The sequence below is a fragment of the Plecotus auritus genome (genome assembly GCF_963455305.1).
Source record: "Plecotus auritus genome assembly, chromosome: 1".
In the NCBI taxonomy this organism is placed as follows: Eukaryota; Metazoa; Chordata; class Mammalia; order Chiroptera; family Vespertilionidae; genus Plecotus; species Plecotus auritus.
This window is the reverse complement of record NC_137770.1, coordinates 91,780,921-91,799,199: the sequence shown is the minus strand read 5'-3', so window position 1 is coordinate 91,799,199 and position 18,279 is coordinate 91,780,921. Positions and strand designations below refer to the sequence as shown.

The window sequence follows — 18,279 nt, the reverse complement described above, 5'->3', positions numbered from 1 at the left end:
TATAAAAAATAGTCTGTAGACCTCGTTAAATACTTAAATTATTTGCACAAAATTAATTTTGTGAGAAATAATAGTTTAGGATGTTTATGTGAATATTTGACAAGTATTTGCTTAATAACCTTATATTCCTCTTCAGTTTTTTTCTACCTTTAATTTCTTTATTGTGATAAAAATTTTCCTTTATTTTGATGAAACATATATACTTGTAACAAATTCTAACAGAACTATGAAAAGTGAAAATTTTCTCTTTATTTTAGTTCTGTTGTCCACTTAAATTACTTGATCTTTTTTTAAAACATACTTTTATTAATTTCAGAAAGTAAAGGAGAGGGAGAGAGAGATAGAAACATCAATGATGAGAGAGAATCATTGATTGTCTCCTGCACATCTCCTTCTGGGGATTGAGCCCACAACCTGGGCATGTGCCCTTGACCAGAATCAAACCTAGGACCCTTCAGTCCGCAGGCCGACGTTCTATCCACTGAGCCAAACCAACTAGGGCAAATTACGTGATCTTAATTATTGTAGTGATGATACACTCTAAAAATTCACTTTAACTTCAGTCTCATTATTTTCTTTATCAATTTTATCATTTGCATTAATTTCTACTTATTAAAATTATATTGATAATCACATTATGTCTCAGTAATGTCTATGAAGTTATTGTTTTATTAAAGCAGTTATTTTTTCTAATAATTAAAATATTACTGTTAAAATACAAACTATAAACTGAAATCATCTTGTATACTATATTTTGAGACAAATTGATTTCACAATATAATTGCTACTCCATTATAATGTTTAAAAAGGAAGAAAAATAATATGTATTTGTTAGCTATGGTCTACTAGTCATATAATAAAATGAGTTTTAATGGAAAGAAAATGATTTTCATTAGATTATATTACTTTTTTTGTAAATGTTAATATTCATCTTTGTAACATGTATTTTTGATAATTTTAGTAATAGCCTTAAAAGTTTTTTTTCACTTTCTCATTTTTGTTTTCTTTAGAGCATGGTGTTAGATGTGAAACAAGATTGTAGTCAACTGGTGGAAAGAATAAATGTTTTTAAAACAGCCTTTAGTGAAAATGAAGATGATGAAAGGTAAATGTCCACATTTTAAATATTTTGATACTTGCAGTGTTTACAACATAAAGTAGCTTATATTGTAAATGCATAATAAGAGGAAAGATTTTTAAACATGTTTTAATTTAATGGAATAAAAGGAAAATTATGTATCTGCTCTGCATGTAGATGATCACTTAGTTTAGATTCTTTTTTAAGTTACAACTGGCAGTTTGAACACTGATTAAATATTTGATGGTATTAAGTATTGTTCATACTTTTTTAGGTGTGATAATGATTTTTGTTTTTTTTTCAGAATTCTTCCTTGGTAGAAATACATACTTAAAGTGTTTGTAGACAAAATGATATGTTCTCTGGCATTTTCTTCAAAACATATGGGGAGGAGAGAAATGGATGGGGATGTAGATAGAAATCAATTGGTTATTAGTAGGTAATAGTAGAGGCTGGGTCAAGGGTTGATGAAGGTTCCTTTTACTATCTTACTTACTTTTGAATGTGAGTGACTTTTTACAATAATTTAAATTCAATTTTAATAATTTGAAATACCACTTTAAATGAGTGATATTACATTTTATAGATGTATAATAATTTAAACATTACTATATTAAAATTTTAACTGCATATTATTTTAATATTAGTAAATACTTATCTCAATGGAAATATATAAAAATTTTAAAGTGATATTGCTGAGGTAATAAGAAAAATGCAATATTAAGGGAAGGAAATTGAGTTATGAGAGTATTTTTGTTTACTCAGATGTAGTGTAGTACAAAATTAAACTTCTCTTTGCACTCATTGGAAAGTAGGGATCTATACAGGGTTGGTTATTGCAGTTTCTGTATGAACTTTTATATAAAATTATATAAAAACTCTTAAGAATTATTTTTGCTTCACAGTCGACCAGCAGTTGCATTAATTCGAAAATTAATAGCTGTACTAGAATCTATTGAACGTCTACCTCTCCATTTGTATGATACACCAGGATCTACATACAACCTCCAGGTAATCATGCAAAATGCATTCGCTATTATAGCTAAATGCATTTAGGAGCCGTCTTTAAAAAAAACACACACAAACAGGCCAAACAATTTCCTTTCATGTTGTATTAAATAACGATACTGCTTAATTATTAAAGATTTTATCCTTAATGCCATTTGATTGTTGTTTTTCATGACTCTTGAATGTATTGAAATTTCAGTTTTATTTTAATGAAATTACTGTGAATTTTCAATAAAATATTTGTTTTAAGTAATAAATTATATTTGGTAGGTCATAAGTGGAAAAAGACACTTCATCTGTGGAAAAGCAGGAAAAAGGGTCCTTTTGTTCTAGAATCATAAGTTAAGTCCCTTCGACTCTGTGTCAACATATAAGAAAATGTGAAGATATTTTAAGCATAATTTTCTTTTTTGCTTTCTGGATGTTATTGCTTAGAACCAGAAGGCCTTCTTTAGCTATTCCTATTAATCGTTTCAGAAATCTGTCATTATCTATGTGTTTGTAAGAAGCCTGTTTCTTCCTAAATGTTATTTGGTTGACATTCTCATTCATTATATTAATTATTCTTTTGTTAGGACCTGTGATACAGGTATGAACAGACAAATATTCTTACTGTTAATACCTTCATTATATCTTCTATGGGTTACTTTAGTATTTTCTAACAGGTCCTTTGGCCTTGAATCTTGCCTTTGTCCAACCTATCCTGCATTCCATTGCACGGAAAGTTTCTTTTAAATATTGCCCTTAGTAAGTAAACAAGAATCTGTATTTGTCAAAACAGTTGCCTACTCAAGGTAAAACTTGCCATATCCCCAGGAACCCAGTAATGTTATCGAAGCCACTAGACTCCCAAACTAGAGCGTTTGTCCAGGAAGTTACAGTGCAGTTAGTGCACCTCACATCGAATGTATATTAAACAAGAGATCGAGGTCTACTTTGTTTCCTTTCAGACATATAGAGGAGCCAAGGGGATTTTGTGGTCCATTTTTAAAAAATAATATATTTTATTGATTTCAGAGAGGAAAGAAGAGAGAGAGAGAGAAACATCAATGATGAGAGAGAATCACTGACCAGCTGCCTCCTGCACACCCCACACTGTGGATCAAGCCCGCAACCCGAGCACATGCCCCCGACCAGAATCGAACCTGGGACCCCCCAGTCTGCAGGTCGATGCTATATCCACTGAGCGAAACTGGCTAGGGCGGTCCATTTTTTTTTATGGCTTTATTTTGATAAGTGAGTGAAATAGGGACTAGTCTCAAAGATTGGAACAGTCCTAGGAACACCGGTATCTTTTATTATATACTTTTCATTTCAGTAGAGTGCAAGATACAAAGACAGGAAGTTTCGAAATATGCCCGCTGGTAATTTTGCAGTCTAAAATGCTATCCAAATGCACATATAAATATTTAATTGTGTTTATAGATTTACACAGAAATGAAGGTACCTCAAATTGGTAGTCTCCTACTTGTTGCTTATTAAAATAAATGGATTGGAAGCTATCTTGTATTTTTAAAAGTTTATTAGCTATAGATTATTTAATATATTTCTAGTTTTAAAGGAATATGCTAATTAGTACTTTTCATGACTTAACTGGAAAAATACAAGTAATAAATTAGAGATGTAATACTTCTGTTAAAGTGTTTTATAACAATTTTATTTATACCATGTATAGTTGAAGTTGTTTAGAAACTTTAAGTAGTTAAGTTTATTTTTTTCTTGAAAGCTTATATCTCTCTTATTTGGTGGACTTTTTAAAAAAAATACATATTTAATAGAAACACATTGATTCTTCATTTATCAGCAGACATTGATCATTTATAAACTTGAATCACTGTATTCATGTAACAGTCTAATTTTTACAATTTCAAGGCAATTTATGAAGCATTTTGATCCTTTCTCTGCAGATTCTTACAAGAAGATTAAGGTTTCGGTTAGAGCGTGCACCTGGTGAAACTGCATTGATAGATAGGACTGGCAGGATGTTGAAGATGGAACCCTTAGCTACAGTTGAATCTTTGGAACAGTACCTCTTAAAAATGGTGAGTTCTAAAAGAAAAGAAAAAAAAATGATGAGTTCTTGCAAAGGCATAGTGAGATAACCATTCTTTGCTGTGGTCTAGCTCAGTGGTCGGCAAACTCATTAGTCAACAGAGCGGCAAACCGCGGCTCGCGAGCCACATGTGGCTCACGAGCCGCGGTTTGCCGACCACTGGTCTAGCCCTTTAGAAAAGTAATTTGGGAAGTATGCATCCAGAGTTATGGTAATATAGTGTGATCTAACAATTCCATTTTTAGGACTTTATTTAAGAAAATAATCTTTATACATTATAAATTGCTTCTTCATAAAGATGTTTATTATAGTTACTTGCAATACTAAAATAGTGAACAAAACCTTAATGCCAATCAATAAAGGTATATCAAATTGACAAATATTTCTATTAATTTGAGTACTTTTATGGAGCTATTAAAATGTATAAAACCAGGTAAGAGAATAGTGTTTTTGTATTGTATAAATAAGACTTTGTTTTATTGTAGCTATTGAAATAATAGACTAAAGAAATACTCTATGATATTAATAGTGGGCTACTTTGGTTTTGCACATTTCTGTTTTTCTGTGTTTTTCAAATATTGTTTAATTAGTATTTGCTATAGTAAAAGAGCTCACATTAATGGCATAGGAAAAGAGTGGGCAATGTATCTTACAATATTATTATTAAAATGTCTTTTGTATATTCTTTGTTTTAGGTAGCAAAGCAGTGGTATGATTTTGACCGATCTTCATTTATTTTTGTTCGAAAATTAAGAGAAGGTCAAAATTTTATATTTCGGCACCAGCATGATTTTGATGAAAATGGAATTATTTACTGGATTGGGACAAATGCCAAGTAAGTCATCCTGTGTAATTCACCCGGAAAAAGCATTCTAGGTAGCAGAATAAAATTTGAGTATCCTGTAGTTTATGGAATTTTGTCTTATAGGTTAAATTTAAAACGATCTAATTTAATTTTTGTTGTTAATCCTCACCTTTGGATATATTTTCCATTGATTTTTAGAGAGAATGGAAGGGAGGGAGAGAGAGACAGAGAGAGACATCGATGTGAGAGATACATATATTGATTGTTGAGAGAGAGACATTGAGAGACATCGATGTGAGAGACACTTCAATTGATTGCCTCCCACACACGCCCTGATTGGGTCTGGGGATCGAGCCTACAACTGAGGTATATGCCCTTGATCAGAATCGAACCTGAGATCCTTCAGTCCGAAGGCCGATGCCCTGACCCCTTTGCAAAACTTGCTAGGGCTGCCCTAGCCAGTTTGGCTCTGTGGATAGAGCACCTGCCTGTGGACTGAAGGGTTCCTGGTTCCATTGTGGTCAAGGGCACATGCCCCAGTTGTGGGCTTGATCCCCAGTAGGGGCGTGCAGGATGCAGCCAATCAATGCTTCTCTCTCATCGATGTTTCTATCTTTCCCTTTCCCTTCCTCTCTGAAATCAATAAAAATGTATTTAAACAAAAAACAAACAAAAAAACTGGCTAGGGCTAAATTAATTTTTATGAAGAAAAACTATCTTAAATTTTTAATAGTAGAATTTTAAAAGTTGATATAATTTTATGTGTGATAAAAGCTATGAATAAATATTTTAATAGGGTTAACTGCTAATATTTTCTTATTTTTGTGTAGAACTGCATATGAATGGGTAAATCCAGCTGCTTATGGACTTGTAGTAGTAACATCATCAGAAGGAAGAAATCTACCTTATGGCCGCTTAGAAGACATACTAAGTCGTGATAATTCAGCTTTAAATTGTCATAGCAATGATGATAAGAATGCGTGGTTTGCCATAGATATGGGTCTCTGGGTGATACCATCAGCATATACACTTCGTCATGCTCGTGGATATGGAAGGTCTGCACTGAGAAATTGGGTTTTCCAGGTATCCAAAGATGGACAGAACTGGACCTCTTTGTATACCCATGTTGATGACTGCAGTCTCAATGAACCAGGGTTAGTGGAGGAGTCTTTGTGAATTAGAAAACTCAATAAAGAGCCATGTGTATTTTTATAATTGTATATCCTTAGAGCTCTCTTCTTTGTGAGATATTAAAGCAAGATTTCCTTTCTGAAAACAGTAAATTATTAATAATAAATTTTAGGTATTAAACCTTGAAATGCTGACTTCACCAAAACTTTGTGAAAAGCTTCAAGTTAAGCATTAGTAGAAAACTGAACATATGTATTTAAAAAGAAATTGATACATTATGATGTGTGTGTCTGTATAGCACACTAACAAAAAACAAAAAATGGAATTAGTTTTTTACTAAATTCTCCTTATATTCACATTGTACTTGCGAATGTTCAACAAATTACTGCTGGTTATTGAATAACTAGAGGCCCAATGCACGAAAATTCGTGCAAGTGTAGGCCTTCCTTCCCCTGGCTGCCAGCACCGGCTTCCCTCTGGCACCCAGGGCCCGGGCGGCTTTGCTCTGGCCCCAGCTTCGTCCAGAAGGATGTCTGGTCTAATTAGCATATTACCCTTTTATTATTATAGATGGCTGACTTTTAAATTTTTATTATTTTTATGTATCTCTTTCCCTAAATTAAATATATATATATATATATATATATATATATATATATATATATATATATATATATATATATTTTTTTTTTAAAGACAGAAGATCAGGGCTCAGCCTGGATCCCTTTAATTGATTAGAGATCATCCTGATATGTAAGGTTTCAGGTTTGATCCCCCAGTCAGGGCACATAGAAGAATCAACCAATGAATGCATAGATAAGTAGAACAGTAAGTCAGTGTTTCTCTCTCTCCCCCTCTCTCCCTCTTCCTCCCTTCCCCCCTCCTTTCTTCCTTCTGTCCTTCTCCCTTCCTCTCCCCCTACCCTCCCTCTCTCACTCAAATCAATCAATAAATTTTTTAAAAGAGTCAGTATTCTATTTCTAAAATTTTAGTCCCTATAAGTTTTAATTGTACATTATGGCACATTTTGAGGGGTAGAGTATGGAGTTAAATTACTTTCTGCATTTGATGTAGTATGGAAGGAGCTTCTTAACTAGGATTGCTAGAGCATATTTTCAAGCTTTAACATTAATACTTAAATATATCATTTTAAACTTCAAGAATTTAAAAAATCTTTTGCATCATAAAAGCATTTTGTTACTCAAAATTTGTCTTATTTCTTTGGATTTCATTAATCATAAATCATTTAATGTATGAGTCAAATTAATAGTATACATTTAAACATTTCATATTTAACTTATTTTCTTGATTACTATATTTCCTTTGATTTCTTTATTCTTGTGTAACAAACTGTTGACTGAGTATGAAAGTTACTTTGTTTTTCCTATAGTTCTATGTTATGTAAAAATTCTTCTGCACATTAAAACATCTTTTCATCTGTTGTAAAATATTACACCATTTTTTCCTTAACATATTTATAGGTCAACAGCAACATGGCCTCTTGATCCACCAAAGGATGAGAAACAAGGTTGGCGACATGTGAGAATTAAACAGATGGGAAAGAATGCTAGTGGTCAAACTCACTACCTCTCACTGTCTGGATTCGAACTTTATGGCACTGTAAATGGAGTATGTGAAGATCAGCTAGGTAAAGAGATGATAATGGGTTTTTCTAATTAGTAAAATAATTATATTTATCTGAAGTGATTTTGTTTACATTTCTCTAATTTTTACCTTGCAGGAAAAGCAGCTAAGGAAGCAGAAGCTAATCTTAGAAGACAAAGGCGTCTAGTACGCTCCCAGGTTCTGAAATACATGGTTCCAGGGGCTCGTGTGATCAGAGGCCTTGATTGGAAATGGCGAGATCAGGATGGCAGCCCACAGGGAGAAGGCACCGTCACTGGAGAACTGCATAATGGTGAGTAGGTGCTTAGCATTTGTAGTGTAGAAATTAAGTACTTAAATAACAAAATATTTTTCTTTTGCTATTTTGGGATAATTTATAAATTGTATAAATGTCCTAGCATTATCTAGAAGAACTGATCTGTTGATTTCACACACACACAAAAAAACAAACAAACAAAAAATCATTTATTTAGAAATAAGGGATATTTTTAAATTTTCTTACGTTTTGACTGAAAACTTCTTGCTAATATTTTGAAGTGATTAATAAGCTAGTATAAGTTGAATCCACTCAAGGTACATTTTCTGCTTTTTTATTTTTAAGTTTATTATTTGTAAGTTTTCATTAATCTTTACTTTAATACTAGAGGCCTGGTGCACGAAATTTATGCACTGGTGTGTGTGGGGGGGTGGAGGGGGTCCTCAGCCCAGCCTGCGCCCTCTCGCAGTACAGGACCCCTTGGAGGATGTCCACCTGCTGGCTTAGGGAAGTCCATACCCATTTAATAAATTGCTATTAATTCCCAGATTCAACTATTATGAGTAATTTTATAACTTAGAAGGTTGATTTATTAGTGGATAATTTGCCTAACCAATGGTGGGTTCTTAGGAAAAGTGACAGTGCTTAGGAGAATGACAAACATTTAATATCTGAATATATTCATGTTTGTGATAAAGGCTTTAATTAGATAAACTTTGATTGTATTGCTTTTAAGATTCTGTTCCTTGAATTATATACTATGAAATGCATTTCTCTAGAGTCATATCCTAATTGCAAAGCATTGTTATCATAGCAGGTTAACAGTGAGTGAGCATGTATGTAACTGCCAAAAGTCATAAAAACCAGTAATAGTTGAGATGACAATAGTACCATTGAACTCAGAAATTTCAAATGTGTTTGTTTTTTGGTATTTTAAGTCCACTTAGTTAATATTCTGTTTCTCTTAAATTGTTTGTTTTGGCTTTTAAGTATGTGGGCTAATTAGAGTATATGTGAATGCAGTTAATTTTTCTTAACTGAATTAAGAAAAATTAACTGAAGCAACTGCATAGGAAAATTGGAATCTTATAATTTCAGAATTTAGCATATAAGAGGCTTATTTTTTATTTGACATATGTAGAGATTCAGAGTTTTAGCTCACCAGGATGACAATTCCTGTTAGTTGTACCTTAAAACCTTTATGTCACAGAGAGTTCTTAGCTTTCAAATACTTAAGCCAACCATTTCTAATAATGGCTAGTTATTACTAACTCTGTCTTTTTATTTAGTTTGGGGCATAGGAGTTTAGAGTTGTGTTCCTATATACTTATGGATAGAACGTATGTACCCTTTCTTAGTCCCCCTTAAACATGAATTTAAACACATTCTCAGACTAATATGAATAGTTTACATTTTAAAATTATTTTTTTTCTACATTATATCAATTAAATCTTTTTTTCCCCCTAAAGAATCTATGTGTTGATAGGGATATCCAGCCAACGCGTATATAAATAATTTTTATGTATTCTACAATTATGAATGCCTATACTGTAAAGGTACTTTGTTAGAATTCAGGTATACAATGGTCAAAGTATGTTCCCCTGCTTCTGGGTGAAACAGATAAACATAATTACACATTTTTATCAGTGCTATGAAGTAAATTATCAGTGTATGGAATCAATTAATGCAATGCAAATGTTTTTATTTGGGGTTGGGATATGTTTTTGCACCTTTACTTTTCTTATACTTTTCCATGTTGCAGAAGAGATAGTTAATTGTTGGTTCTTCAGAGGTTATTTCAGCATAAAGAATAAATTGAGGCAATTGAAATCTCATGTAAACTAGATTATGTAGATTTGGGGCAGTTTTCCTTTCAAAGAACTCATGCAGAGAAAATCCCCACAGGTAATTCAACATTGCTTATACCCCTCGGGACCTCATCATACACATAAATTAACTGTGTGTGTGTGTGTGTGTGTGTGTGTGTGTGTGTGTACGTACACGTATGTATACATGTGTGTGCATGCATGCATGCATGTGGGTATGTGTATGTCCGAAGGACTTTTAAACTTTAAAAATACTTGTTATATTTAAAAATAAAACATTTTATGTGTTCTTCCATGAAATGTAGTTCGTTTATAACACTAAAATAAGATTGTAAAATTTCTATTAGTTTCCTTTATAATAGGCACTTTATTGTTTTTTGAAGTTAGTGGGGTTTTTTTTTTAAATAATACGAATAATTTTCCAAGTACAAATAAATATAGATTAAATGTCATTTTGCTCATTAGTTCTTCACACGTTATTAGCTTTAGTATATAGCTTTAGTTATTAGTTTTAGTAAAAGGGCTTAGTATAATTTAAAATTTTTGTTTTTAGGATTTTTCTGTGCTTATTCAGATATATTAAACTTAATCATAAGAGAACCAAGTAACCACTGAACTTTGAGAACACAACCGAAATGCTAACTTAGTGTTATTTGAGCTAGTGACCTAAAATTTCTACAGTGATATATGAATATTTTGTCTGTCAATTATAGGATTTAGCCCAAACTTAGAATTTAATGGTAAACCAGCAATTTTTTTCCGTAAAGTACATTTGACCACATAATCATATTTAGCAACTAAAAAACCTTTTACTTAGATTTCATCTATATTGCTGTAGTTGCACTATTTTACCATTTGTATTCACTTTTTAAAACAATTTTTAACAGTTCTTCCCCTTAAAAGATACCCCAGTAGACATATACATGACCCTTACATTGTTTTTAAATATCACCAAAGTGAACAGTTCAGAAGTAATAGAAATAAAAGGAAGAATTTAATTTTAGTTGGCAGACCTTAAATGACTATAGAAATTCAGACAACACTGATGAAAAGCTGATCCCATATTGTGGAGCTACTGTCTGACACGCTCCTATCTGCTTTCTGCTGGGTCTCACAAACTCCTGTCCCTTTCCAGGCTGGATTGATGTCACCTGGGATGCTGGTGGCTCAAACTCTTACCGTATGGGCGCAGAAGGAAAATTTGACCTCAAGCTTGCACCAGGGTACGACCCTGATACAGTGGCATCACCCAAACCTGTTTCATCCACTGTTTCAGGCACAACGCAATCATGGAGCAGCTTGGTGAAAAACAACTGTCCAGACAAGACATCTGCTGCTGCAGGCTCCTCAAGTAGAAAAGGAAGCAGCAGTTCTGTGTGTAGCGTGGCCAGTAGCAGCGACATCAGCTTGGGTTCGACCAAAACGGAACGGAGATCAGAAATTGTAATGGAACACAGTATAGTTTCAGGAGCTGATGTCCATGAACCAATTGTTGTTCTTTCATCTGCTGAAAACATCCCTCAAACAGAAGTAGGGTCATCATCCAGTGCCAGCACCAGTACCTTAACAGCGGAAACGGGAAGTGAAAATGCTGAAAGAAAGTTAGGCCCTGATAGTTCTGTTCGTACTCCTGGGGAGTCTAGTGCAATATCCATGGGAATTGTTAGTGTCAGTTCTCCTGATGTTAGTTCAGTGTCTGAGTTAACTAATAAAGAAGCAGCTTCACAACGACCCCTTAGCTCCTCAGCAAGTAACAGACTGTCAGTGAGTTCTTTGTTGGCTGCTGGGGCCCCTATGAGCTCTAGTGCAAGTGTACCTAACCTGTCCTCAAGAGAAACATCTAGCTTGGAGAGTTTTGTAAGGAGAGTGGCAAACATAGCACGGACTAATGCCACGAACAACATGAATCTAAGCCGAAGCAGCAGTGATAACAACACTAATACTTTGGGGAGGAATGTGATGAGCACAGCAAGTAAGTGAGCTTTTCCTTATGGAAACCAATGCCTTTTCCACTCTGAGGGATGCAAAGTAAAATTTCTTGTTCAGTGGGTTCTGGCTTCAGTCTTGAACTAGATGATTCACCATATTAGATACAACTCCATCAAATTTAGCACTTCAGGAATATGAAGTTCTGTAGAATCATATTTAAAGAATTCAGATCAGGTGTGATAAAGAACCTCTTATTCTGAAAGGATAAAACAATAACACTTCTGTTTTTCACTTCTATGATAAATCATTAAGTACCGTTGCATGAGAAAAATAGATGACTATTAAATATCATCATAGTCTATTGAAATCAGAGCATCACATTGGTCCTAAATTGTTATTAACTGTTGAAAATTATTTGATTCTAATTTAAGCTACTAACAAGTCAAAGTAGTTCCTTTGGAAAATATTATTGGGAATTATTCCATTGCTTATTTCACCTTTTGTAAAAAGCTAGACTTAATTTGTTTGAAAAATAATAGTGCTATAAAAATAAGAACTTTTAGTTGGATTTCAGTTGGGTTCCCAAAGTTGCTTTTCAGCCATTTAATAATTTAATGTTTCATGACCTCATTCTTTTTCCTACATATGCAACCTAGTTATTCTAAGATTTATAATATTCTACCTATTTGTACTGATTTGCTTCATTTTTATCTTTAGCTTCTCCTCTTATGGGTGCTCAGAGTTTTCCTAATTTGACCACACCTGGTACTACATCAACAGTGACTATGTCAACATCCAGTGTTACGAGCAGCAGCAATGTAGCTACAGCAACAACAGTTTTATCAGTTGGGCAGTCATTAAGTAATACTTTAACCACCAGCCTCACATCAACCTCCAGTGAGAGCGACACAGGTCAGGAAGCAGAGTATTCCTTATATGGTAAGTTATAGTTTAAAATATTTAGATATTTGTATAGTGATGCTTTTATTATGTTTTTCTGCTGTGATTTTAACCTTTAATTAGGAAAGAATTATTCTCCTAACAAATAAGATGGAAAAAGTTACATAATATGAGGGACTATTAAGTTATCAGATTATTAAAAAGACATCTAAGAATTTTTGTGTTACCTTTTTTTGCTTTTTGTCACTAATGACAAATCATAACTGATATCTGACACCTTTATCAGAGAATAGAAGTGTAATAGATTAATAAACTTTGTAAAGTGATATTCCTTGTACACTGTAATGTAAGAGGAAAAAAGCTTCTCTGTATCTTCTCTACTCAATACAGAATACTTCACTTCTGATATCTCTGACTACCAAATGTGTGTGAAGTTTTTCTACACCAAGCAGTTCTCAGACACCACCAGCTAGGGTGTCCTATAAGTCAACTCAATTCTGACACTCTACTCTGAGATAGTGTCAGATCCCACAGGTTCAAAGCTCAGTTCTACAACACCCCCCTCCCCCACTACACCCCCTTTCCCCCTTCCTTCAGAAGCTAATTGCAAGTCTAGGTTGTCATCTCTGTCTCTGACAGTCTGGCTATAAGTTGGAGGTCATGACCCCCTCCTCAGGTTGGAATCATTTGCTAGAGTGACTCATAGGACTCAAGAAAATATTTTATTTAGATTACCAGTTTATTATAAAAAGGATATAATTCCAGAAACAGAATCGATCCATAGGGTGAGGTCTGAAAGGGTCTATCCCAAGCATAGGCACTGCCCCCTTGAATTTGGAGACCCTCCTGGAGCTTCCTGGTTGTGTTTTGTTCCCTATTATGGAAGCTCTCCGAACCTCATTATTTGGGTTGTTTTGGAGGCTTGCTTCATGAATTAGGTACAATTAAATTATTAGCCATTGGTGATTGAACTCAGTCTCTGGCTCAGAGGTCTGGAGGGTGAGGTGGAAGTTCTAACCTTCTAATTATGGTTGGTTCCATTCATAACCAACCCCCTTCCTTAGATTACCTAGGGGCTTTGCAAAAGTCTCCTCATTAAAACAACTCTGGTTATGAAAAAAAAGGCACCTTTATTGTTATTATATAGGAAATTCCAAAGGTTTTAGAAGATCAGTGTTTGGAACAGAGGCAAAGACCAAATACAGGCAGTCCTCGGGTTACGTTGGACTAGAAGTACGTCGTATCATGGTTATGTCACCATCCTCCATTTATTTATTTAAAAAAAAAAAAAAGTTCTGCTCTGGCTGGTTTGGCTCAGTGGATAGAGCATCGGCCTGCGGACTGAAGGGTCCCAGGTTCGATTCCGGTTGGGGCCATGTACCTTGGTTAAGGGCACATCCCCAGTAGGGTGTGTGCAGGAGGCAGCTGATCGATGTTTCTCTCTCATCGATGTTTCCAACTTTCTATCCCTCTCCCTTCCTGTCTGTAAAAATCAATAAAATATATTTAAAAAGAAAAAGAAAATACCATACCATTAAAAAAAAAAAAGTTCCGTATGTACATATGTACTTTTATGTTTTTTATATTTATTTACCACAAGTAAAGGTTAGGAATTGTTATATATTTTTTTACTGTTTCACTTCATTACTGCTGTGTATGTGCTCCATGTGGGTGACATAGGTGCTTATGTAGGTGGGTTCCTACTTTCGGCGAAAATTGCGTTACGTTGCGCCGTAGGAACGGATCTCTGATGTAACCCGAGGACCTACTGTATATATTTCTTATTGTCCTCCTATACAATAAAAGCCTAATATGCAAATAAACCGAACGGTGGAATGAATGGTCGCTATGATGCACACTTACCACCAGGGGCCAGACGCTCAACAGAGGAGCTGCCCTCAGGCCCCAGGCCAGCCACGGTGGGTACCAGTGGGGGGCCTTCTAATGGCCTTGCCAGTTGCCCTGCAGAGGGAGGCAATGGGCATCGGCAGGGAGAGCAGGGGGCAGGGCTGGCAGGTGAGTGGGCCGGCGCAGCCTCCCCCTACCCCCCCTATTGCCCTGCAGGAGGCAACCAGTGGCGGTGGTTGCCCCATAGATCGGTCCTGATCGCCGGCCAGGCCTAGGGACCCTATCCATGCACGACTTTAATGCATCAGGCCTCTAGTAAGTAATAATATCACAGCTATTATCAAGATCTTTGGGAAATAATACCTCAATTCGGTTACATTTGAATTTTTCAAATTAATTTTGCTTAGAAAGTTTTATAATTGCATCATCATGGCTTCTATACTATAGTCAGTGATAAAACTACTTGATTCAATTAAAATATATTTCTAATCTTATTTTAATAGAGAAGTAAGACAATTTTTTAAAAATATATTTTATTGATTTTTTACAGAGAGGAAGGGAGAGGGATAGAGAGTTAGAAACATCGATGAGAGAGAAACATCGATCAGCTGCCTCCTGCACAACTCCCACTGGAGATGTGCCTGCAACTAAGGTACATGCCCTTGACCGGAATCGAACCCGGGACCCTTTAGTTCACAGGCCGATGCTCTATCCACTGAGCCAAACCGGTTTCGGCGATAAGTAAGACATTTTATAGAAAGTAAATATCCTCCTATATAATAAAAGAGAAACATGTAAATTGACCGTACCTCCACTACGCTCACCAGTCAATCAGGAGTGAGTGTGCACATTAACCTGACAAAGATGGCGGGTTAATTTGCATACATGCACCGGCGGAGAGTGGAGTGGCTTGGGGAACTTGGCTCCCCAAGCCACCAGACGAAGAGCAGAGAGGGAGAGCTGGCGGCTTGGAGGACTTGGCAGAGCGGAAGGCCGTGGGACAGAGACAGAGCAGGAAGGGAAAACCAAGAGCTCGGGGAGCACCAGGAATTCTGGGAGTAGTAGTTCTGGTGGTTGCCCCAGGACCGGAAGTGGAAGCCCAGAGCGCGGGGAGCACCAGGAATGCTGGGAATCGTAGTTCTGGTGGCAAATGGATCTCCTAGACACTAGAGCAAAGTGAGCCTGGAGCAAGTTACTGTTGTGGTAGGGGATGGAGGGAAAGCAAAGGTGAGAGACATAAGTAAAAGCAGAGTGTCTAGGAAAAATTAAAGGGAAGATATCCTAAAACTTCCAGGAAACCTCTACCAATGAAGCAAAGAAAAAAAAAATGCCTCTATTATTCTGTGAGCAACAAACCAAACTGGGTTGGGGTCTCAGACAATTCGCTCATATGATTGCAGAGACAGACAGAAACTCCCGGATTGGAGAGGACTCCCCTGAGGGCACCCAGATTGGAGAGGGTGCAGGTCAGGCTGAGGGACCCATCCCCCATGCACAAATCTTCGTGCACCAGGCCCCTAGTAGATGAAAATAAAAACCATCTAGTCCACACCTTCTGGAAACAATCACTATTATTTGATACATACTATTTGAGGTATATGTTCTCTTTTTTTAAACAAAAATGGATTATGTCCTTTCCAGAGAGTTCTTTTCTCTCAATACATTGTGAAACATTTCCACATTGTTCTGTGGGTTTCTACTATTTGAAATGGCTGCCAAATACGCAACTATTTGACTATATGATCATTGTTTAATAAATTCTCCATTTTGGTTATTTAAGTTACAGTTTTTATTAACATAAACGTTGTTATGAATGAGCATCTTTGAACCATATTACTTTGTATTTCCTTAGGGTAAATTCCTAACAGAGTAATTGCTGAATTGCACTCCCATCATTGTTTTGGAATACCCTTTGCCTTTTCTTTTTTTATTTTATTGTTTTATTATTACTAGTGGACCGGTGCATGAAATTCATGCACTCGGGTGGGGTCCTCCCAGCCAGGCCTGTGCCCTCACAGTGCGGGAGTGGAGCCCTGCGATCCATCACTCCAAAGAGGTAGGCCCCGCCCATCCATCTAGGGCTCCTCGATGGATTGCCCCAAAGAGGTAGACTGGAGCTGGGGGTCCTGCCTTCGTGGCGGGCACGGGGCCGCGGGACCCCCGGTGGAAGCCGTGCGGAGCAGCTGCCGGGACCCGCCCCTGCGCCTTGCATGCAGCTTTAAGCCCCGCCCACCCTGGTGATGGATTGTGACGGCGTGACGACCACCTAGGCTTTTATTAGCATAGATTATTTTATTTTTTAATTGATTTCTGGGAGAGGGAGACAGAAACATTAGGGATGAGAGAGAATCATCAATGGACTGCTTCCTGCGCATCCCTCGCTGGAGATGGAGCCCACAGCCCTGACTGGGAATTGATCCAGGACCTCCACTGATCAGGAATTATTTTTTAATCCTTGCCTGAGGAGTGAGAATATTTTTTCCATTCATTTTTAGAGAGAGAGTGGAAGGAAGAGGGTAATGGAAGAGAGAGAGAGACAAACATCAATGTGAGAGAAATAATCAATTGGTTGCTTTCTGTACATTCCCCTATTTGGGATGGAACCTGCAACCTGGGTATGTGTCCTAATTGGTAATCAGACCCACCTCCTTAGGGTGTACATGATGATGCTCCAACCAACTGAGCCATACCAGCCAGGGCATGCCTGTTTTTTATTTTTTTATTATTTTTATTTTTTAAATTTTTTTAAAATAAATCTTTATTGTTCAGATTATTACAGGTGTTCCTCTTTTTTTCCCCCCATAGCTCCCCTCCACCTGATTCCCCACCCCACCCCATGCCCTTACTCCCCGCCACTGTCTTCATCCATAGGTGTAAGATTTTTATCCAGTCTCTTCCCGCACCCCTCACACCTCCTTCCTCATGAGATTGTCAGTCCACTCCCTTTCTATGTCCCTGATTCTATTATATTCACCAGTCCATTCTGTTCTTCAGATTTTTTATTCACTTGATTTTTAGATTCACTTGTTGGTAGGTATGTATTTGATGTCATTTTGTTGTTCATAATTTTTATCTTTACCTTTTTCTTCTTCTTCCTCTTCTTAAAGAAAACCCTTCAGCATTTCATGTAATCCTGGTTTGGTGGTGATGAACTCCTTTAGCTTTTTCTTGTCTGTGAAGCTCTTTATCTGACCTTCAACTCTGAATGATAGCTTTGCTGGGTAGAGTAATCTTGGTTGTAGGTTCTTGCTGTTCATCACTTTGAATATTTCTTGCCACTCCCTTCTGGCCTGCATAGTTTCTGCCGAGAAATCAGCTGACAGTCGTATGGGTGCTCCCTTGTAGATAACTAACCGTTTTTCTCTTGCTGCTTTCAAGATTCTCTCTTTGTCTTTTGCCCTTGGCATTTTAATTATGATGTGTCTTGGTGTGATCCTCTTTGGATTCCTCTTGTACGGGGTTCTGTGCGCTTCCTGAACTTGTAAGTCTATTTCTTTCACCAGGTAGGGAAAGTTTTCTGTCATTATTTCTTCTAACAGGTTTTCAATATTTTGCTCTCTCTCTTCTTCTGGCACCCCAAAAATTCGGATGTTGGTACGCTTAAAGTTGTCCCAGAGGCTCCTTACATTATCTTCATATTTTTGGATTCTTTTTTCTTTTTGTTTTTCTGGTTGGGTGTTTTTTGTTTTCTCATATTTCAGATCTTTGGTTTGATTCTTGGGGTACGTTGATCTACAGTTGAGTCCGACGGTTGTGGGTTATTGTTAAGCTGATTAGCATGCCTGTTTTTTAAAAAATTACTCTTGTTGACCACCCAGT

General features: G+C 36.2%; 1 protein-coding gene across 4 annotated transcripts in view; it reads left to right on the top strand.

Annotated features, from left to right (window-relative positions):
- Positions 1–18,279, top strand: part of HECTD1 (HECT domain E3 ubiquitin protein ligase 1) — a 101,732-nt gene that overhangs the window by 61,235 nt on the left and 22,218 nt on the right. For 2 of the 4 annotated variants that reach the window (XM_080643065.1, XM_080643064.1), the window contains exons 18-26: positions 1,011–1,105; positions 1,984–2,089; positions 3,994–4,128; positions 4,835–4,974; positions 5,775–6,098; positions 7,557–7,723; positions 7,817–7,993; positions 10,919–11,755; positions 12,430–12,651. In XM_080643065.1, coding sequence (XP_080499191.1) covers positions 1,011–1,105; positions 1,984–2,089; positions 3,994–4,128; positions 4,835–4,974; positions 5,775–6,098; positions 7,557–7,723; positions 7,817–7,993; positions 10,919–11,755; positions 12,430–12,651 — 2,203 coding nt within the window. The remainder of the gene's footprint in view (positions 1–1,010; positions 1,106–1,983; positions 2,090–3,993; positions 4,129–4,834; positions 4,975–5,774; positions 6,099–7,556; positions 7,724–7,816; positions 7,994–10,918; positions 11,756–12,429; positions 12,652–18,279) is intronic. The other 2 variants (XM_080643066.1, XM_080643067.1) reach the window with 2 other exon arrangements.